This window comes from Scomber japonicus, chromosome 23 (assembly GCF_027409825.1).
Source record: "Scomber japonicus isolate fScoJap1 chromosome 23, fScoJap1.pri, whole genome shotgun sequence".
Lineage (NCBI taxonomy): Eukaryota > Metazoa > Chordata > Actinopteri > Scombriformes > Scombridae > Scomber > Scomber japonicus.
In genome coordinates, this window is record NC_070600.1 from 23,244,689 (window position 1) to 23,268,249 (window position 23,561).

The 23,561-nt window shown below is 37.2% G+C and overlaps 1 protein-coding gene across 1 annotated transcript; it reads left to right on the top strand.

Moving 5' to 3' along the window:
- The first annotated feature begins 9,906 nt into the window (after nt 1-9,906).
- LOC128385165 (tetraspanin-8-like) lies at nt 9,907-18,881 on the top strand. Its single transcript, XM_053344025.1, has 10 exons — nt 9,907-10,001; nt 12,431-12,530; nt 13,538-13,594; nt 15,497-15,619; nt 15,712-15,786; nt 17,413-17,508; nt 17,719-17,820; nt 18,134-18,166; nt 18,258-18,341; nt 18,717-18,881. The coding sequence occupies exons 2-10, from the start codon at nt 12,471-12,473 to the stop codon at nt 18,807-18,809; spliced, it is 723 nt and encodes a 240-aa protein (XP_053200000.1). The 5' UTR covers nt 9,907-10,001; nt 12,431-12,470; the 3' UTR covers nt 18,810-18,881.
- Nucleotides 18,882-23,561: the final 4,680 nt, after the last annotated feature.

Genomic DNA, 23,561 nt, shown 5'->3' on the forward strand with positions numbered 1-23,561 from the left:
CAAGTACAGTTGCTTTCGGTTCAATCGCCTCAAGATAACTATGACCTGGCCGAATGACAACATTTACAGACAAAGTGTAATACTTTTAAAGTGGCAATCTCGAAGATCTCACATTCATTGTCTTTTGTGGCGATAAACGGTAATTTTGGACCTCACTCAACCCCACCACCAGAAATCCAAACAGCCTTCGTCGCCTCCGTTAGGAGTGACTGGAAAAATACAGTACACCACTTCACACAGACCAAGCACTGGGGGAAAAATGTTTGTGATGAGACATTTCTGTGGGCGTTTGCGTCAGCCCTTATTCAATATCAGGTGTGTGATGAAGAAAGTCTCACATGTTCAGTTTTTAGCTCTCTGTGTCCCTCTAGTGTATCTAAGCAGAAATTACAGACACTCTGTCAGGAGGTCAATGTGGCAAAATAAAAAATCCTGATATGCAATAGTACAAAACAAAGAAAAGAATAAGTTAAATATTAAAAAGATGTTTGATGTTTTGAAATCTACATATTGAGTTTTACGGTTTTACTCTGAGACTAGAAATAATTTTTCCATTTTCAAATGTATATGAAAACTTTAAGAATAATGTAAAAAAAAAAAAAAAAAAAAAAAAAGATGAATTCTTCTTTGATAAATAAAGAATAAACATATCATTCTTTTGGTCATGTGTCCATAGGGGTTTGGATGTTTAATGATCTACGGATTATTCAAGGCCTCTGTCTACTCTGATCAGGTAAGCAATTGCATCATTGTTGAATCCTCATTGTGTTCTACAGTGTTACATCAAAAATGCAGAAAACCTCAAATCACTAACGTATGTGGCTTTTAAAATGTAATGAGTAACCACACAAAATAAGGACCAGAAACAGTTATGTTTCACTTTTAGGCTTTCTTCTACTCTGTCAGATGAGTGGACCAAACAAAATACAATTTTTAACAGATACCCAAAACAATTTGTCCAGTAATCTTTCACTGTGTGTACTTCTATGTTATAAAGTTTAAATAAAGCTTCATGAAAGTCATTGAATGATCACTGCTGCGGTTAAAATACGCTCATCCAGATTTAAAGTTATGTGAATACCTGTCAATCTGAAGCACTATAACATAACACATATAGTAGATTACAATATCAAAGTCCATCATTCCTTTTTCTTGAGTTACACACTACAGTTTTACAATGCATACCCACCAAACTCCACGTTCATTCTAGTGTCACTGTACTGCTGCACATCCACAAATCAACTTCATTTAGCTACATGTAAATACACACACAAAAATAAAAAATATAGCCTACTGTAGCGACCCTGCAGTAATGTTCTGTTACAATGTGAAATGTTCTGTGAGTTAATGCCATGTTTGGGATTGAATGAGTAGGTATGGGGGCGGTGTGCGAGTGTGACGGGGATGAGGGCTGTGTGGGTGAGCGTGCGTGTGTGAGTGAGTTTGAGGAGAGAGCTAAGGGAAATGTTGGAGTCACGGTTAACTTTATGTTTTGGTTGTTTTGGCGTGGTTACGGTCGACAGTAACCTGTACTGTTACAGCAATAAACGGTGGTTTCCTGAATAATAATTATTTTTTCAACACGTCCTGGCGGACGCTACAATACGGACTAGCCCTTTACATCCCTTCGGTTCAGTTTACACAACTTAACAACCCCAGCACGTCTCATTAGCGTGTCCATTGTGTGCTACCTTTACTTGTTCGCACCTGTGTGCTCGCCGAGCATCGCAGCAACAAAACACCTCCATATGTACACATTACTGTTACTTGTGTTCGGCTCGGCTGCCTCGATGGGGGTTTTAGGTTCCTCCCAAACTCTATGCGCCCCCTGTTGACATGTTTGAGTATTACGCTAACACTGTGACCAGTAAAGTACAATGAAATTGGCCTTTTTAATCACTATTTAGGACACAATAAAATAAAAATATAGCCTATAGGGGTGTCTATTTTTAACCACACTTAACTTATTTTACCTATTATCTTAACAATGAACTGAATTTTTAACATCTTATGAATTCTTATAACGTATTTTAAAAAGAAAAACTGCTTGTTGAATATGTGATTCAATCTTCTGTGGCCCTTATGGGCTCAAAATAGTATAAGATCTGCTGTTATAAGTAAATATATAAGAATCAACTTATAATATAAAGGTATGAGTCCATTTACAACACATTGACAACCACACATATCATAAAATGATCAAAACATCTCAGAATAACAACATCACACTACTTCAGCTTCAGCTCCTTCTCATAAACAAAGTAAAACACATGGTAGCATTGACCAGACTACAAACACTGTCAACAGAATCTACAGCAGAGATGAAGGCTGTTTATCCCAGAGTGTATGAGATGATGAAGATGAATGTTTGCCGTGATCTGCTTGATGAATTATCTCATTGTTCATTTTCTCGATTGGGTCATTGGTTGCTGCCAAATATGCATTTACAACTTCCCATTATTTAAATGGAATTTTCAACATGCATCCGGTTTTCAGGGTCTACAAGGTCAGAAAGTCAAGTAATTGAGATGTAGAGTCACACATTTTTTGTTTTCATAATGGTATTTGTTGACAATAAGGGAAATAAAGAATACTTCCTGCCTTATTATTTATTGTACTGTTAAAGGTAAAGCTCTGTAGTAATTCAGTGTGTGTTGTGTTGTTGTCCCGTCGTGGTGGAGCAGATATCGTCAGTTGGGGGCACGGGACTCGGTGGGGCTTGGGCATTTACCATCGGTGTCCTTGCGATCTCCTGCCTGGGAATCTACGCCGGCAAATCTGAGAATTACTTCGTCCTCAAAGTTGTATGTATAACATTGTCTATTTTCTTGTTAAATAGGACATATTTTGAGCAATCAAAGCACTGAAAATATTATTGATGTTGTTTCATGTATCATGTACAGTTTGCAGGTTTCATGGTGGTTGGACTGATCATCATGCTGATCTTAGGCATCATTGTCGTTGTCGGGAGAGACAAGGTAATCTATCACTCACTGCTTATTTGTTCTCTCTCTCTCTCTCTCTCACCATTGTTCACCTTTTCTTTCTTTTTTACATTGATCATGATGCTATTACTGTTCTCTCTCTCTCGTTGTTGATTTTGTTTAATTTAATTGTACCTTAAAGCTAATTTACTTTTTCTTTTTTTTCTTGTTTGCTCCATCTTGATGTGACGATACTTAATCTCTCTCTTTGTATCTTGATGCTGATGTTGGTCTCCCTTTAGTAGTGTCCAAAATCACTCTGTATGCAACCAGATTTGAAAACTACATTTAAGGATACTGCAATATAAAGTAGTTTGTAATTAAATAATTGCAATAATTAAAGTTGTTGTATGAAAAAGTGATTTAACGCTGCACTGTGGTGAAACAATTTAGAGGCTGCACATTTATCAACATACCAGTCCTACAGTACAAACAGGTGAGGATAACAGATACTGTAAGAATCACCCACATTCATCAATAGATCAGTACAGATGTTTAACCACAGATGCTTTTCTTGTCGATAAAATCAAGTGGCAGCGGGGCCACTTCCACAACCAGACGTGGTTCTGAGACCTATTTGCTCTGTGCTGCATATTTTCACGTCTACTCCCATCACTTCACCGTGGTGTCACTGTGCAATGGACGTAAGACAGGGACCTATGTCTTCCTGGACACTATTCTTCTTTATCTGTCTTAATACTAACCTGCACTCTTTGCTCTCGTCTATTTACCATGATTCTGATATTGTTCTCTGTCTCTGTTTATCTGGATTTAACTGTTTTCTCTTTCGGTCTCAGTGCTGTTTCCTCAAATTTTTATTTCTTATCTTGATGCTAAAGTTGTTCTCTCTGTCTCTAGGTTAAACACAGCTTTACCTCTGCCTCTTCTGAATATACAAAGCCTTTAATGGATGACGCCGGATTCAGATCAGCACTTCCTGAGATCCAGTCACGTGTAATGCCCTCTGTCAACTATTTACCCATAGGGATTTAGTCTAGCTATGCTAAACATGTTTGTTGTAGGTTCATCTTGGATAAATGCTTTACAGATTATGTCAAAGGGGGTGTCTCTCTTTAGAATGCAGAAAAACTTCACAGAAATAAGTTAAATTTATCATTTGTTTCCAGCTGCTGAGTCACTCTGTCATGTGTCTTGTTGCAGGTCAAGTGCTGTGGACTGACAAGCGCTGCAGACTGGGGTGATGAAATCCCTCAGTCCTGTGCATGTGGTTATTATGAATCTGGATGTACTTCCAGACCTCAAGTAGGTTTTGCTCTTCTGAAACAATCTCCTTAACAATTTAATATAGAAATCCAGTTAGCCTAATCTCTTGTGAGAACTCACCACTTTTTTGTCATTTAGCATACTAAAAATTGTGGACCTTGTGCAGACAACTGACTTATTTATGTTTATAAGCAGGGAATATACAGTACTAATATCTACTAACTGCAGAGTTGGTCCCTCCACATGTTGACCACTTGTGGTGCTATGGAGCAATACTTGTATGAGTCGGTATGGGGGTGGGGTGGGGGGGGGTCCTTTCAACGCACAAGATAACTCTAGGCCCATTTCGTGTAATGTGCTAAATTTACTAAAAGTTTTAAAAACCTTTCTTTGAGTGATGTTGCTATCAAGTTATCTTTGTGTTGCACTTTGTTTTGTTCTTAGGATAATGGAGCTAAAGACCTCACTAAATAAGTGTGGTAGCTATCTCTCTAGTATTTAAAGAACCAGTGTTTGACATTTAGTGGCATCTCGTGGTGAGGATGTATAGTGCACCCAACTGAATACTTCTCCCGCTTCCCTCCCCTTCCAAGCTATGATGGCCATGAAACACGAAAAATTGTGAAAGGCCCTCTCCTCTCACAGTGTTTGGTTTGTCCATTTTGGACTACTGTTGAAACATGGTGGTAAAATATAGCAGGCTATGTGAAAGAGGACCCACCCCTAAGTAGATATAAAGAGCTCATTATAAGGTAATGAAAACACAGCAATTTCTTATTTAAGGTGATTTTACACTAAGTAAAATATACTTATGAATGTATATATTCCATTTCTGCCAAGGCTGCTCGGCTAGATACCACTAAATTCTACAAACTGCACCTTTAATGTAAACAGGAACTCAGAGTTGTTCTTTGATTTGGAACAGAGTCATCATTTTCATTAGATCTGATTCAATATTGATGAAGTTTCAGATGCTGCCCAACAATCTGCCAAGCACGTTGTTTCAAGCATCTGGAGGCCTTTAGTCTGAATGTGTCTGGTTTCTGCAGTACTTTTACTGTCTGGTATTTGACAGAAGATACATATACATTGGGCTGTTTTGCTTTGTGTATTATGGTGACATTTTATTCTTGCTGTCTTGCAGGGAGCAACAGGCCCAGATCAAATCTATGCTCAGGTAAGCAACCAAACAACCAATCTAAACACCAATCAATCATCCAATCCTATAAGATAATGACCCTTTCTACCCCCCACCTTCAGACCTGTAGTGGCTTCCTCTTCGAAATGATGGACGTCTACATCAGGATGGCCATGGGCCTCTACTTTGGATTCGCGGTCATCGCAGTACGTTTTATTGTGAAAAGCTGTAGGAAAGAAAATTACTGAATTATAACAGGACTTTGAGCTGTTCTGCATCCTACTGGAAATTGATTTTGTCCATTGACTGACATTTCTGGTTGTATAGAGTTGCAAAGTGCAACAAGTTATTTCTGAAGCTTAACGTTTAGTAATTGATAGAATAAAATGAAAGTATAAGCTGTTTTAAAGACAGACTGGGTTCAGGTCTCAGTTCTAGGCCCAGGGAGAACTTTCATTCTGTGTACCAGTCTGGGGAAAAATTATGAAAACAAGTTCACATAATTGTTTCACACTTCTGACCAGTGGTCTTTTGAACTGACCCCATATCTTTGTACCTGTCTGTCTAGTTTCTGGGTCTGCTGGTCTCCCTCCTGATGATCCATCAAGTCAAACGTCATGACAGCTCCGGAGCAGCGTCCATTTCCATGAAGGGCTTCTGAGGAAAACCTTCTACGCCTGACCTTTACCTCTGCACTGTAACAGGAAGACTCAGTGGTCAAAACATTACCTTTTTGCTTTACTTTTTATTAAATTTTCCAAGTAGAGGCAACACATGCAACCAGACAGTACACTTACAACAAGCATAAAAAACATAGTCAATAAAGCAAAAATGTACATATGATTGATTACATGTGTTGATACAGCCTGCAGCTGAAAAACACCAAAAAACAAAAAACAATCCCCACAACTGTCCCATAGGTCCTCACCAATATACATAATCACTCCACTCCAGAAATTAAAAAATAACAATAATAATAATAATAATGATAGTGACTTAATATTGAATCAGAAATGTGCTAAATCTATTTAGAGTGAGGGAAATTGCTTTAAGTTTGTTGAATTGAGTATTATCCGAAGATTTATCTCACGCTCTGCAAACATTCAGGCTAAAGTAATGATTTTACTTTCTGAGCTGTACTTTGAAGAATTTGTATGCTTTGCTCTTTGTGTTTGAGCATTTAAGGCTTTTAAAGTTAGTACCTCATAAAATGATAGCTTCCACTGAAGTGTTAAACTATGCAATGTATTTTCATTCAACAATAAAATGTGTGGCTAACAGGGTATGTTCGTCTCAATTTTTTAAGAGAGAATAAAAGTTACATTGACTCAAAAGGAATGGACCCCTGGACATTCCCACATTATGTGCCCATTGCTTTTTGGGGGCATAAAGAGAAAAGAGTACTTTGAATAATACGGATTGGCAGCTTTTCCTAGGACATGAATGAAATTTTTGGATTAATTTATAATTAAGTAATTGGTGATAATGATTTCAAGAAGTCAAAGAAATATTGCTCCATACTCTGAATTTCAATATGAAGGAGGAGCTCTTTGGTGGGTGATTTTACTCTTTATTGTGTCAAATCTATTGAAATAATTCTAAATTTATTGGGCACCAAAACGTTTTAATTTTAGCTTTGCACAAAGACTGGGAGCAGAGGGAAACTGCTCATCTAGCTCTAGTGCTGTCTTACAATATGACTATTCCTTTAATTTAATCAGAATCTCCACTGGAAATAACTTCTCACATAGATCATGAAACAAAACTTCTGGTTTTGATTGCTCTTATTATTTTTTGAAACATCTACCAAAAGGTGAAAGATGAAAAGCATTAGAAGATGACATAATAAAGCCCATATTAATGTTGTCTTTCCCCAATTCTCAGTTTCAGTCTTCTCACTTTTTGCTAACATAGAAAGCACATACAAATGCAGAAGCACATGTAAAGAATAACCAATGAGTAAACATATGATTTTATGGTCAAAAACATAATACCTGACCTCAGTTGAACTGCTCAAGGAGCATTACAAGCATCACATAACAAGGGCAATCACTGTGTTCTCACTTTTGTTAACATTTAGAAAGCAAGTCTGAAAGTGAAAGAGCACTATGGACTAAACCAGTGTTAATGTTGAGGCTGCACAAGTCATGGTGTGTCATGAAAAATATCACAGATGAGCAGGTTAATTTATTCACTATTAAATTAATTAAAACTATATTCTATTCACCTGGTCAAAGAAAGATGCTTTTATCTCATCCTGCGATTACATTTATTCTTGGCAAAAACAGATTTCTTCATCGTGGCTGAAACTGGTACAGAGTGCAGCAGCAAGGATCTCATGAAAAGAAGCCAGAATGTATGACAATATGAATGAGAACAGACAAAAATGGAGTTAAGAAATGTCAGCAGCAAGATGCATGCTGCAAACAGATTTCATCATAAAGCTTTCCTCATAGATCATGGGTTAGGGCAGGGGTCACTAATCTTTTGAAACTGAGAGCTACTTCAGGGATACTGAGTAATATGAAGGGCTACTTGTTTGATACAAACTTCCTGAATAATATAAAGTTGCCAGCATCAAGTTTTTTGGTCATTAAAAAAAAGAAAGAAGACATTTCCAAATAAAAATTGTTCATATTATAACCATTCCATTTAAAATAACATTCATCTTAGGGCCTTTAAATATAAAATGTTCTAAATATGTTTAGTCAGGCTTTATGGTTGACTAGTACTGCACAATGAAGTGACGCTGACGGAATCCCTGTCTGGTCTTTGTAGTCTCACAAACCGGCTCATTGCGTGTGATAAAGAAGGGAGACAAGTCAGGTTAAAATAATTACATAACTATCTAGGGAGGGAGGGAGGGAGGGAGGGAGAGAGAGAGAGAGAGAGAGAGAGAGAGAGAGAGAGAGAGAGAGAGAGAGAGAGAGAGAGAGAGAGAGAGAGAGAGAGAGAGAGAGAGAGAGAGAGAGAGAGTTAATATATTTCACAGTATCACAATAATACAAATAAAAGTGATTGTACAACAAATGATTAAAAAAGAACTAGGGCAAGGAAAGTAAACTGGAATAAATTTGAAATGCCCATTTTTCAATTTACAATTTTTGAGTGAAGTTTTTTTTAATAGTAGGGAAATATGTATGAAAGCATCTTTAAAAACATAAAAGGATGGTGAAATGTTAAGCTATATAATTCTATGGATATTATAATAAGCCAAGATAATTATGAAAATTATTTTTGCTGAGAAGTTAGGATGGTTAAAAATGAGTAATATCTTCATGTCTTTCAGTGATGGAGTACTTTAATGAGGGCACAGCTGTGATGAAAGTGGAATTGATGATCATCATGATGATAATGATAGGCTTATGGAAACTTCTGCTGCAGAACACCCCTGAATCTGATCAATGTGTCTTGGTTTCAGAAAGCACTGCAGCATGCTGTCCATGGTACTTCATTAACACACCTCATCCACATTCTTTCTGTTCCGCCCTTCTGTCTCTGTTTCCCTTTATTACCGCTACTGATTGATCAGTCGTTTCACTACAGGCTATCACTGCACAGTGTCTAATGTCCGATGCTATTGACTTTGTTTTACGTAGATGATTGTTTACAATTAAATAATTTGAATGACATTGCATGACATACATAATATGTCACATAATGACATACATTTGAATGACCCAAATCCGCCCAATCTGTAAAATCCGCCCAATCTGTGAATATCCGCGATTAAATCCGTTTGTTGGGGTTGAATATTAATTCAAATCTCTGTCTTTATCATTATTTAAAAACGAAAATTAAAATGAATGACTGGTAAAAAAAAAAAAATCTAGCGCAACCTCTGCTGCAGTGTCTTCTGTCGGATGCTATTTTCTTTGTTTTAGGTAGTATATGATAGTTTACAAAGCAAATTGAGTCTCTTTCGTTAATCTATGATTTTATTGCATATTTTATGGTTCAAATTAAGTTTTTTCTTTTTCTTTTTGGTGATAAATTAGTTTATTCAGTCTCTTTGGACAGCAGCCAGATAGCCTACCGCAGATTAGATCTAAGGTGAACTGTTAACTGCACAGGAGCTTTTGGATCCTTCCAAACGTGTCTCATCTCTGAATGAATCCGAAAAGCAGACTCGCTGTGAAATCAAACACAGGTGCGGCATAAATCGTTTCCATTGGGTTCTGTGTAAAAAGCAAACATGACTTAATGGCAGACCTTCTGATAAGGCTCTGATGTAGGTTCTTTTTATAAAAGAGGCTCATCTTGCATCTCGATACAGCCAATAGTAGTCTATGGTATATAAGGGTCCACTAGAAGTCCCCGCCCCCTCTGTGACGAGCCACTGGCTCCGCGCCTATGAGGACATCGCGTTCTCTCACCAACAGCTGTAACCAAAAAGAGACACATGAGTGGGATTTAGACCAGTCCTCTGTTTTCTCCTCCTCCCTTCTTTTTTTTACACTGATTCTCAACGCTGATGTGTGCGCTGGATGGTCATGAAGAAACTGGACATAACATCTACTATATTGTAAACTTGGAACAAACACACATATTAGCTGATCAAATTACAATGTAGGCTCGTCTTCACTCTTATTGTCAACGTTGTGATCGTCTGTGGCGCATTCCTGTGTGACTTCCCACTGCATCTGAGGAATCAGGTAACTAGGAAACTAGGCTACATATTTATCCTTGTTCTTCGTGTTTACAGCTACATGGGTGGGATGTAATGACATGGAGAAATGCAGAGGAGGAAAACAAAACAAAACTGAAAAAAAGAGCGTTTGTTTGTGTCTGTTCTCACTACGTCCCTCTCCTCTCTAACTCGAAACCAAATATTTTATCTTTTCTTAGTCTCTTCTCATGGTTTATCCTCCTGGAATTTTTTATTTAGTTATTTATTTTCGTGTTTTGGTATTTTATACTGAATAATTTGTTCAAAGTTGTTTTGAAGACAGAACTCACTGATTAGTTAACTGAACTAGGAGTGTTCAAGTTTTAAATCAAAACAAGTGAATCAAAGAAGCAGACCACCAAAATAGTTTTTATTAAAATGAGGAAGTAACCGCCATCATGGGAACAGAAAGCATGCGATGGAGTATAAGGAACAACGAGACTGGGTTGTAATGAAAATTAAAGCTGCAAGCAGCGTTGGGCGGGACCTCGCCCCGTGGCGAAGCGGAAAGGTTTCCGTTAGGGGCATTTAGATATCTTCAGACCTGGGCTTTTATCGGACACTGCAATAAATAGATCACTCACACACTCACACACACTCACAAATAGTCTCTCTCTCTCTCTCTCTCTCTCTCTCTCTCTCTCGTCTATTTCTCTTTCTCTCACTCTCTCTCTCTTTCTCTCACTCTCTCTCTCTCTGTCTATTTCTCTCTCTTTTATCGGACACTGCAATAAATAGATCACTCACAAATACTCTCTCTCTACTTTGATGAGTTAAACAGTACAGGAAAATATTTCCTCTACTGTTTCATTGTGTATGGGAGCGTTTTGGCGAGGGCTTTTGGGCACTTGACCTTTGAGGGCTTCTAAAATCCAAACCGGACCAGTAATGACAAAGTTGTTCAGAACTTTTGTGCAGCAGGGTGTGCTAAGTCAGCTTTTTAAGTTTGAAGCCGTAAGTTTGAACGCCCTCGGACAAGATAACGTTTGTAGGAGGCCAAGAATCGTCGAAAATCCCACATGTAACAGCAAATTGTGCACTTCCTGTTGGATTTAGGTCAGGGGTGTCGCGTGATTTGTAGGTCTTGATAAGACAAAAAATGAGTTTTGGTTTGATCTTTCTACGACATTCCTATCAGGCGTAGTGGCCGTTTTAGTGTTTCTAGGTGGCGCTAGAGAGTTCGACGTTGTTTGTTTTTCCATTTTATCGAATTTTTCGCCAGACCTGATGTGCGTTGCAAATTTGGTGAGTTTTGGAGCAGGTTTAGGGGGTCAAATTAAGGGTCAAAGAGGCGGTAGAATAATAATACACAACACAAAAACAATAGGGTCCTTGCCTCCAGGCAAGGGCAGAACTCCTCTGGAGTCCTCGCCCTCTTGCCTTTCGGCTCGGTCCCTAAAAATGGGAAGGAGAAATGGAGAGGAGGAGGACAAGACGTTTGTCTTTGTCCTGACTCGATACTAAAGCGTTTCCTTGTTTTAAGAATGATGCAACATGTTGAAGCAAGTTGATAGATCTACAACAGAAAAACCGTATGTGTAAGTAACAACAGGCATTTGACAGTGTTGTCATGGAAACGTCCAGAATACATGAATGACATGTTAATAGAATATAAACCCAGTAGAGCTCTGAGATCTACTGACTCAGGTCAGATAGTTGAGCCCAGAGTTCAAACTAAACATGATGAAGCACCTTTTGGCTGTTATACTGCACACAACTGCAGGTTAAATCCAGGTTAAAAACATTTCTCTTCTCCTGAGTTTATGATTGAGCACTTTACATTTTAATCTTTCATTTGCACTCCATGTCCTTTTAATGATTTTTAATTTAATTTTATGCTGCAATCTTATATTTAATGCTCTATTCTAGCATTTTATGTATGTCTTTCTATTTTTCTGTACTTTGTTTTTATCATGGGGGGGGGGGGTAATTGTATGTTTTAATGTTTGTTTTATGTAAAGCACATTGAGTTGCCATTGTGTATGAAATGCGCTATATAAATAAAACTGCCTTGCCTTGCCTTTTTATTAGAGCAACCAAATATTTATATCTCCTCTTAGACTCCTCTCATGGTTTATCCAACTGGAATGTTTTTTAGTGTTTTGGTATTTTATACTGAATAATTTGTTCAAAGTTGTTTTGTAGACAGAACTCACTGATTAGTGAACTGAACTAGGAGAATGAATGAATCTAATTAATTCATTTAGATCCCTTATTGGCTGCTCTTTGTGTGTTATTGTACGTCTAGTGAAGCACTTAGAGCTGCAACTCCTGTATGAAAGTTGTGTTCATGACTGCATGCGTCCTGTGGTCTCATATAGACTTCAGGGATTGGCTGCACATCACTTCTGTGTGATATGGCTCTATTTCTATCTATCTATATACCATCACACACACTGTGTTATCTGCACACAGCTTCACTTCATCTCTGAGAGCCAAATACCAAAAGCTGAAAATGGGGAAAATTAATGAATGCCTCAAAAAAACGTTTATCATCTTCAACTCAGTGTTTCTGGTAAGTGGAAAAGCTTTTCTGATTATATCTGGATTCTTTGGGTCTTTTGTGTCGTCTTTTGATTTGTGTTTGTTAGTTTAGAATCTGTGTGTGGTGCCGTATATAAGAAAGACTATTAAATAATAATGTTCTTAAAGTGTCCTAAAACTGAACAACAAAAATGTTTGTGATGAGACATTTCTGTGGTTGTTTGCGTCAGCCCTTATTCAATATCAGTTGTGATGAAGAAAGTCTCAAGTCTCGGAAATTACAGACACTCTGTCAGGAGGTCAATGTAGCAAAAAAAATCCTGATATGCAATAGTACAAAACTACGGAAGCGCATTGCATTCACTGAATAAAAAAAAAATGGACACCTTATCTCGTAATTACAAGATCTTTTCTCTCCTCTCTCTCTGCTCCTCGGGAGAGAGGAACAGGGTGTGCAAACACAAAGATGAGTGACAGTAGGAAAACAAGCAGCATTTGGATGCATTTCAATAGCTATGAAAACACAAAGGCAGAATATAATATTATTTATGATTATTTTTACTCTATACAGGTAATCTTTCTTTTATTTGTCCAGGTTTCACTTTTTATGAAAGCAACCGACTGATAAAAACAATCAATTAATTAATCAATCATCAATTTGGGTGATAATCAGTCGACCCCCACTGTACAGTGTCACACCTAATGTGGCACCTTTTTATTACCTCGTAATTACGAGATCTTTTCCGAGATAAGGTGTCTAAAAATTGTTTTATCCAGTGAATGCAATGCGCTTCCGTACAAAACAAAGAAAAGAAGAAGTTAAAAGATGTTGTTGTAAAGATGTTTGATGTTTTGAAATCTACATATTGAGTTTTACGGTTTTACTCTGAGACTAGAAATAATTTTTCCATTTTCAAATGTATGTGAAAACTTTAAGAATAATGTAAAAAAAAAAATAAAAAAAAAAAAAAAAAAAAGAAGAAGAAAAGAAATTCTTTTTTGAGAATAAACATGATTCTTTTGGTCATGTGTCCATAGGGGTTTGGATTTATGATGATCTTTGGATTAATCAAGGCCTCTATCCGCTCTCATAAGGTAAGCAATTGCATCATTGTTGAACCCTCATTGTGTTCTACAGTGTTACATCAAAAATGTAGAAAACCTCAAATCACTAACGTATGTATGTGGCTTTTAAAATGTAATGAGTAACCACACAAAATAAGGACCAGAAACAGTTATGTTTCACTTTTAAGCTTTCTTCTACTCTGTCAGATGAGTGGACCAAACAAAATAAAAATTTTAACATAACCCAAAACAATCTGTCCAGTAATCTTTCACTGTGTGTACTTCTATGTTATAAAGTTTAAATAAAGCTTCATGAAAGTCATTGAAAGATCAGTGCTGCGGTTAAAATACGCTCATCCAGATTTAAAGTTATGTGAATACCTGTCAATCTGAAGCACTATAACATAACACATATATAGTACATTACAATATCAAAGTCCATCATTCCTTGTTCTTGAGTTACACACTACAGTTTTACAATGCATACCCACCAAACTCCACGTTCATTCTAGTGCCACTGTACTGCTGCACATCCACAAATCAACTTCATTTAGCTACATGTAAATACACACACAAAAATAAAAAATATAGCCTACTGTAGCGACCCTGCAGTAATGTTCTGTTATAATGTGAAATGTTTGGGATTGAATGAGTAGGGGGGGGGGCGGTGTGCGAGTGTGACGGAGATGAGGGCTGTGTGGGTGAACGTGCATGTGTGAGTGAGTTTGAGGAGAGAGCTAAGGGAACAGTTGGAGTCACGGTTAACTTTATGTTTTGGTTGTTTTGGCGTGGTTACGGTCGACAGTAACCTGTACTGTTACAGTTATCTTTTCAACACGTCCTGGCGGACGCTACAATGCGGACTAGCCCTTTACATCCCCTCGGTTCAGTTTACACAACTTAACAACCCCAGCACGTCTCATTAGCGTGTCCATTGTGTGCTACCTTAAATTGTTCGCACCTGTGTGCTCACCTAGCATCGCAGCATACAACAAAACACCTCCATATCTACACATTACTGTAACTTGTGTTCGGCTCGGCTGCCTCTATGGGGGTTTTAGGTTCTTCCCAAATTTTATGCGCCCCCTGTTGACATGTTTGAGTATTACGCTAACCAGTAAAGTACAACGAAATTGGCCTTTTTAATCACTATTTAGGACACAATAAAATAAAAATATATAGGGGTGTCTATTTTTAACCACACTTAAGTTATTTTACCTGTTATCTTAACAATGAACTGACTTTTTAACATCTTATGAATTCTTATAAATTCCTGTACATATACTGTATTGTTTACCCTTTACAGAAGAAACCCAAGAAGTCAGTTCAGCTCAGACAGCTTAGAAATTTCCACATTAAACGTATTTTAAAAAGAAAAACTGCTTTACAACACATTGATAACCACACATGTCATAAAATGATCAAAACATCTCAGAATAACAACATCACACTACTTCAGCTTCAGCTCCTTCTCATAAAAAAAGTAAAACACATGGTAGCATTGACCAGCAGACTACAAACGCTGTCAACAGAATCTACAGCAGAGATGAAGGCTGTTTATCCCAGAGTGTATGAGATGATGAGTGATGAATGTGTGCCATGATCTGCTTGATGAATTATCTCATTGTTCATTTTCTCGATTGGGTCATTGGTTGCTGCCAAATATGCATTTACAACTTCCCATTATTTAAATGGAATTTTCAACATACATACAAGAATGTATGCATACAACATACATTCTTCAGGGTCTACAAGGTCAGAAAGTCAAGTAATTGAGATGTAGAGTCACACATTTTTTGTTTTCATAATGGTATTTGTTGACAATAAGGGAAATAAAGAATACTTCCTGCCTTATTATTTATTGTACTGTCAAAGATAAAGCTCTGTAGTAATTCAGTGTGTGTGTTGTGTTGTTGTCCTGTCGTGGTGTAGGAGATATCGTTAGTTGAGGGCCAAGCACTCATCTGGTTTGGGGTATTTACCATCTGTGTCCTTGCGATCTCCTGCCTGGGAATCTACGTCGGCAAATCTGAGAATTACCTCCTCCTCAAAGTTGTATGTATAACATTGTCTATTTTCTTGTTAAATAGGAAATATTTTGAGCAATCAAAGCACTGAAATTACTATTCATGTTGTTTCATGTACAGTTTACAGGTTTCATGGTGGTTGGACTGATCATCATGCTGATCTTTGGCATCATTGTCGTTGTCGAGAGAAACAAGGTAATCTATCACTCACTGCTTATTTGTTCTGTATCTTGCTACTTTTGTTCTCTGCATCGATGTAGATTTTAATGTTAAAGTTCTCCATGTTGATGCTAAATTGCCAAACCTCTCCTATTTTTTTCTGACTTTCTTGGTGCCATTGCACTGTTTCGATATCAGTACGCTTAAGTCATCCCATATATCTGTCTTGACACAAGTGCTCTCTCTCTCTCTCTCGATGATAATGTTATTCTTTCTGTCAACCATGATGTTCTCTCCATCTTTCTTTCATTATTTGTGTGCTCTCTATCTTCATGTTACCTTTACAAACTCTCTCTGTATCTTGATACCAATTATAGCTGTGTCCAAAATCATTATTTTTCACTACTTCTCACTACTGTGCACTAAATATTATTTTTGTCACTTCATATAACAAATAATGGAAACGTAACGTAACATCGGTCACAGTAGACCTCTAGCATGTTACTAATGTTCTCTCTCAATCTGCTGTTCTTAACATTGTTCACCTTTTCTTTCTTTTTTACACTGATCTTGATACTATTACTGTTCTCTCTCTCTCATTGTTGATTTTGATGCTGTCCGTTGACTCGCTCCAATTTAATTGTACCTTAAAGCTAATTTACTTTTTCTTTTTTTTTTCTTGTTTGCTCCATCTTGACGTGACGATACTTAATCTCTCTCTTTGTATCTTGATGCTGATGTTGGTCTCTCTTTAGTAGTTTCCAAAATCACTCTGTATGCAACCAGATTTGAAAACTACATTTAAGGATACTGCAATATAAAGTAGTTTGTAATTAAATAATTGCAATAATTAAAGTTGTTGTATGAAAAAGTGATTTAACGCTGCACTGTGGTGCAGCAATTGAGAGCCTACACATTTATCAACATACCAGTCCTACAGTACAAACAGCTGAGGATAACAGATACTGTAAGAATCACCCACATTCATAAATAGATCAACACAGATGTTTAACCACGGATGCTTTTCTTGTCGATAAAATCACTAAGTGGCAGCGGAGCCACTTCCACAACCAGACGTGGTTCTGAGACCTATTTGCTCTTTGCTGCATATTTTCACGTCTCCTCCCATCACTTCACCGTTTGCTTTCATTTGTTTATCTTTTAATTACAGTTTTAGTTCCCTCTAAAATCGTTTTGTTGTTGAGTAACAGGTAAACTCATCAGTTTTTTAATAGCTGAAAGTATGGAAATCTGATCAATGTCATCTCAAAAATATGGCTTAATATTGTTCAAAAACTGTTTTAATCATGTTATAACCCCTCATACAGTTGTTAGGATGGTCCGCAAAGGCAATGCAATGCACCAATAACGTGCCTGACCACACCTTATTTTGAGACCAATGTGCCCATGGGCGCATAGATGGGTTTAAACAATGGGAAAATGACAGCTGCACTGGTCTTAAACTAGCAAAGACACTTGTGTTGCACCTGGTGTCGCTGTGCAATGGACGTAAGACAGGGACCTATGTCTTCCTGGAAACTATTCTTCTTTATCTGTCTTAATGCTAACCTGCACTCTTTGCTCTCTTCTATAACCCTAACCCTTTCTGTCTCAGTGCTGATGTTTCCTCTAATGTCGTTCTCTCTCTCTCTCTCTCTCTAGGTTAAAAGCAGCTTTACCTCCACCTCTTCTGAATATACGAAGCTTTTAATGGACGACAACGAATTCAGATCAGCACTTCATGAGATCCAGCGAAGTGTAATGCCCTCTGTCAACAATATTTACCCATAGAAATTTAGTCTAGCTAAGATAGACATGTTTCTCGTAGGTTTATCTTGGATAAATGCTTTACAGATTATGTCAAAGGGGGTGTCTCTCTTTAGAATGCAGAAAAACTTCACAGAAATAATTTAATTTAACATTTGTTTCCAGCTGCTGAAAGTCACTCTGTCATGTGTCTTGTTGCAGGTCAAGTGCTGTGGATTGACAAGCGCTGCAGACTGGGGTGATGAAATCCCCCGGTCCTGTGCATGTGGTTATTATGGATCTGGATGTACATCCAGACCTCAAGTAGGTTTTGCTCTTCTGAAACAATCTCCTTAACAATTTGATATAGAAATCCAGTTAGCCTAATCTCTTGTGAGAACTCACCACTTTTTTGTCATTTAGCATACTAAAAATTGTGGACTTTGTGCAGACAACTGACTTATTTATGTTTATAAGCAGGGAATATACAGTACTAATATCTAATAACTGCAGAGTTGGTCCCTCCACATGTTGACCACTTGTGGTACTATGGAGCAATACTTGTATGAGTCGGCATGGGGGGGGTGTCCTTTTGCTTTGTGTATTATGGTGACATTTTATTCTTGCTGTCTTGCAGGTAGCGACAGGCCCAGATGAAATCTATGCTCAGGTAAGCAACCAAACAACCAATCTAAACACCAATATATCATCCAATCAGTGATCCTTCAAGATAATGACCCTTTCTACCCCCCCACCTTCAGACCTGTGGTGTCTTCATCTTCGAAACGATGGACTACGAATTCAAGATCGCCATGGGCCTCTTCTTTGGATTAGCTGTCATCGCAGTACGCTTCATTGTGAAAAGCTTTAGGAGGGAAAATTACTGAATTACAACAGGACTTTGAGCTGTTCTGCGTCCTACTGGAAATTGATTTTGTCCATTGACTGACTGACATTTCTGGTTGTATAGAGTTGCAAAGTGTAACAAGTTATTTCTGAAGCTTAACGTTTAGTAATTGATAGAGTAAAATAAAAGTATAAGCTGTTTTAAAGACAGACTGGGTTCAGGTCTCAGTTCTAGGCCCAGGGAGAACTTTCATTCTGTGTACCAGTCTGGGGAAAAAAATTAAAAAATATGAAAACAAGTTCACATAATTGTTTCACACTTCTGACCAGTGGTCTTTTGAACTGACCCCATATCTTTGTACCTGTCTGTCTAGTTGCTGGGCCTGCTGGTCTCCTTCCTGATGATCTATCAAATCAAACGTCATGACAGCTCTGGATCAGCGTCCATTTCCATGAAGGGCTTCTGAGGATAACCTTCTACGCCGGAACTTAACCTCTGCACTGTAACAGTAGGACTCAGTGGTCAAAACATGACCTTTTTGCTTTACTTTTTATTTAATTTTCCAATTTTTTATTACAACAAGCATTAAAAACATAGTCAATAAAGCAAAAATGTACATATGATTGATTAGATGTGTTGATATGTTATTATGAAAAGTAATGATTTTACTTTCTGAGCTGCAATTTGTATGCTTTGCTCTTTGTGTTTGAGCATTCAAGGCTTTTAAAGTTAGTACCTCATAAAATGATAGCTTCCACTGAAGTGTTAAACTATGCAATGTATTTTCATTCAACAATAAAATGTGTGGCTAACAGGGTATGTTTGTCTCAATTATTTAAGACAGAATAACAATTACATTGACTCAAAAGGAATGGACCCCTAGACATTACCACATTATGTGCCCATTGCTTTTTGGGGGCATAAAGAGAAAAGAGTACTTTGAATAATACGGATTGGCAGCATTTCCTAGGACATGAATGAAATTTTTGGATTAATTTATAATTAAGTAATTGGTGATAATGATTTCAAGAAGTCAAAGAACTATTGCTCCATACTTTGAATTTCAATGTGAAGGAGGAACTCTTTGGTGGGTGATTTTACTCTTTATTGTGTCACATCTATTGAAATAATTCTAAATTTATTGGGCACCAAAACGTTTTAATTTTAGCTTTGCACAAAGACTGGGAGCAGAGGGAAACTGCTCATCTAGCTCTAGTGCTGTCTTATAAAATGACTATTCCTTTAATTTAATCAGAATCTCCACTGAAAATAACTTCTCACATAGATCATGAAACAAAACTTCTGGTTTTGATTGCTCTTATTATTTTTGGAAACATCTGCCAAAAGGTGAAAGATGAAAAGCATTAGAAGATGACATAATAAAGGCCTTATTAATGTAGTCTTTGCAAATTCCCCAATTCTCAGTTTCAGTCTTCTCACTGTTTGCTAACATAGAAAGCACATACAAATGCAGAAGCGCATGTAAAGAATAACCAATGAGTAACCATATGATTTTATGGTCAAAAACATAATACCTGACCTCTGTTGAACTGCTCAAGGAGCATTACAAGCATCACATAACAAGGACAATCACTGTGTTCTCACTTTTGTTAACATTTAGAAAGCAAGTCTGAAAGTGAAAGAGCAAAGAGCACTATGGACTAAACCAGTGTTAATGTTGAGGACGCACAAGTCATGGTGTGTCATGAAAAATATCACAGATGAGCAGGTTAATTTATTCACTGATTGATTATTCATCTACACAGAATGTATGTGAATAACAACCTTTCCATGATAAGTTGCTCACAAATTGGAGATACATTTCTGTGTCTTACAGTTCTCTCCTATGCTGATGCATATGTTGTAAGTTTCTTTTGATTAGTCAAACATCTCAAAATGAGGACAAGAGGAAATGATCTGACGCTGTAATTCAGAGCTTGTCTGTTACAATTTTGATGAAATGGGCCTCTCTGGTTAGGTGGCTAAAATGAACGAACAAATCTATTGTAAAGATTATTTTTCGAGTTTAATAGAGTCTGGGTCTGTACTCACACCCAGCTGTCTGTATCTATTGGAACCTTTTTGTTCAGTTTGGATAAGCTGGTTGTCTCATTATTTCCTTCAAATAAACGTTAAGCCAGAGGTTACTTCATTTGAAACACACAGTTCATCTCTTCACAAAGCTGGGAGTCTGTCAATCAGTTTAAAGCTCAGTCTGACTGACTGCTTTTACAATGCTCCAATTGTGATATATCTGCTTTCTTCTTTTAATAAAATATTCCATTCACCTGGTCAAAGAAAGATGCTTTTATCTCATCCTGCGATTACATTTATTCTTGGCAAAAACAGATTTCTTCATCATGGCTGAAACTGGTACAGAGTGCAGCAGCAAGGATCTCATGAAAAGAAGCCAGAATATATGACAATATGAATGAGAACAGACAAAAATGGAGTTAAGAAATGTCAGCAGCAAGATGCATGCTGCAAACAGATTTCATCATAAAGCTTTCCTCATAGATCATGGGTTAGGGCAGGGGTCACTAATCTTTTGAAACTGAGAGCTACTTCAGGGATACTGAGTAATATGAAGGGCTACTTGTTTGATACAAACTTCCTGAATAATATAAAGTTGCCAGCACCATGTTTTTTGGTCATTAAAAAAAAGAAAGAAGACATTTTCAAATAAAAATTGTTCATATTATAACCATTACATTTAAAATATCATTCATCTAAGGGCCTTTAAATTTAAAATGTTCTAAACATGCTTAATAGAAAGTTTGAATTTGTCTGTGAGGTCACAATTGAAAAATGAATGATGAATTAACTTTTCCACAAAAAGTTTGGTAGTGAGTACCTGGAATTTTATTTAATGCCACTGCTGAAGGATGGAAAAACTTGATTCCAGAAACTTGGCTCCAAAGGGACAATGGGTACAAATTCAGTTACTAGTAGTTAAGTTTCTGTAGTGGGAAAGGCCTGGAGTCAGAAAATATACTGCGGTTTGTTTGTAGTACCCGGTTATACCACTAGATGGTGCCAGTCAGGCTTTATGGTTGACTAGTACTGCACAATGAAGTGACGCTGACGGAATCCCTGTCTGGTCTTTGTAGTCTCACAAACCGGCTCATTGCGTGTGATAAAGAAGGGAGGTTAAAAGGTTAAAATAATAACTTATTATAAATGTAAATAAAACAACAACATAACTATTTACAAAAGGCATGAGGTGTGGAGAGTAACTGCAGAGAGAGAGAGAGAGAGAGAGAGAGAGAGAGAGAGAGAGAGAGAGAGAGAGAGAGAGAGAGAGAGAAATATCAGACAGGCAATGTTATTAATGTGTAAACTCAACTCTATTGTGTAAATACAATTCATTCAATACATGGAGTAGCCTATACGTATTACAGACAGGGGTTCATTATAATTTGCTATTAATATATTTCACAGTATCACAATAATACAAATAAAAGTGATTGTACAACAAATGATTAAAAAAGAACTAGGGCAAGGAAAGTAAACTGGAATAAATTTGAAATGCCCATTTTTCAATTTACAATTTTTGAGTTAAGTTTTTTTTAATAGTAGGGAAATATGTATGAAAGCATCTTTAAAAACATAAAAGGATGGTGAAATGTTAAGCTATATAATTTTATGGATATTATAATTAGCCAAGATAATTATGTAAATTATTTCTGCTGAGAAGTTAGGATTGTTGAAAAATGAGTAATATCTTCATGTCTTTCAGCGATGGAGTACTTTAATGAGGGCACAGCTGTGATGAAAGTGGAATTGATGATCATCATGATGATAATGATAGGCTTATGGAAACTTCTGCTGCAGAACACCCCTGAATCTGATCAATGTGTCTTGGTTTCAGAAAGCACTGCAGCATGCTGTCCATGGTGCTTGTTTAACGCACCTCATATCCACATTCTTTCTGTTCCGCCCTTCTGTCTCTGTTTCCCTTTATTACCGCTACTGATTGATCAGTCGTTTCACTACAGGCTATCACTGCACAGTGTCTAATGTTGGATGCTATTGACTTTGTTTTACGTAGATGATTGTTTACAATTAAATAATTACATTTGAATGACCCAAATCCGCCCAATCTGTGAATATCTGCGATTAAATCCGCTAGTTGGGGTGGAATATTAATTCAAATTAAATTAAATGCAATTGAATTATGTCTTTATTATTGTTTAAAAACGAAAATTAAAATGAATGACTGGTAAAAAAATATATATATATATATATATATATACATTATAAGCGGATTTTTATGACCCTGTCAGTCAAAATGGCAACAAAAAAGTCTAGCGCAACCTCTGCTGCAGTGTCTTCTGTCGGATGCTGTTTACTGTGTTTTACATAGTATATGATAGTTTACAAAGCAAATTGGGTCTCTTTCGTTAATCTATTATTTTATTGCGTATTTTATGGTTCAAATTAAGTTTTTTCTTTTTCTTTTTGGTGATAAATCAGTTTATTCAGTCTCTTTGGACAGCAGCCAGATAGCCTACCGCAGATTAGATCCAAGGTGAACTGTTAACTGCACAGCAGCCTTTGGATCCTTCCAAACTTGTCTCATCTCTGAATGAATCCGAAAAGCAGACTCGCTGTGAAATCAAACACAGGTGCGGCATAAATCGTTTCCATTGGGTTCTGTGTAAAAAGCAAACATGACTTCATGGCAGACCTTCTGATAAGGCTCTGATGTAGGTTCTTTCTATAGAAGAGGCCCGTCTTGCATCTCGATACAGCCAATAGTAGTCTACTGTATATAAGGGTCCACTAGAAGTCCCCGCCCCCTCTGTGACGAGCCACTGGGTCCGCGCCTATGAGGACATCATGTTCTCTCACCAACAGCTGTAGCCAAGAAGAGACACATGAGTGGGATTGTGACCACTCCTCTGTTTCCTCCCCTTCACTTCTTCTTCTTCTTTTACACTGATTCTCAACGCTGATGTGTGCGCTGGATGGTCACGAAGAAACTGGACATAACATCTACTATATTGTAAACTTGGAACAAACATACATATTAGCTGATCAAATTACTATGTAGGCTCGTCTTCACTCTTATTGTCAACGTTGTGATCGTCTGTGCCGCATTCCTGTGTGACTTCCCACCGCATCTGAGGAATCAGGTAATCACACCATTCAAATTGGATCCAAGAAGAATTGATGAAAATGATGGTAGTGTTTGTGTCTGTTCTCACTATGTCCC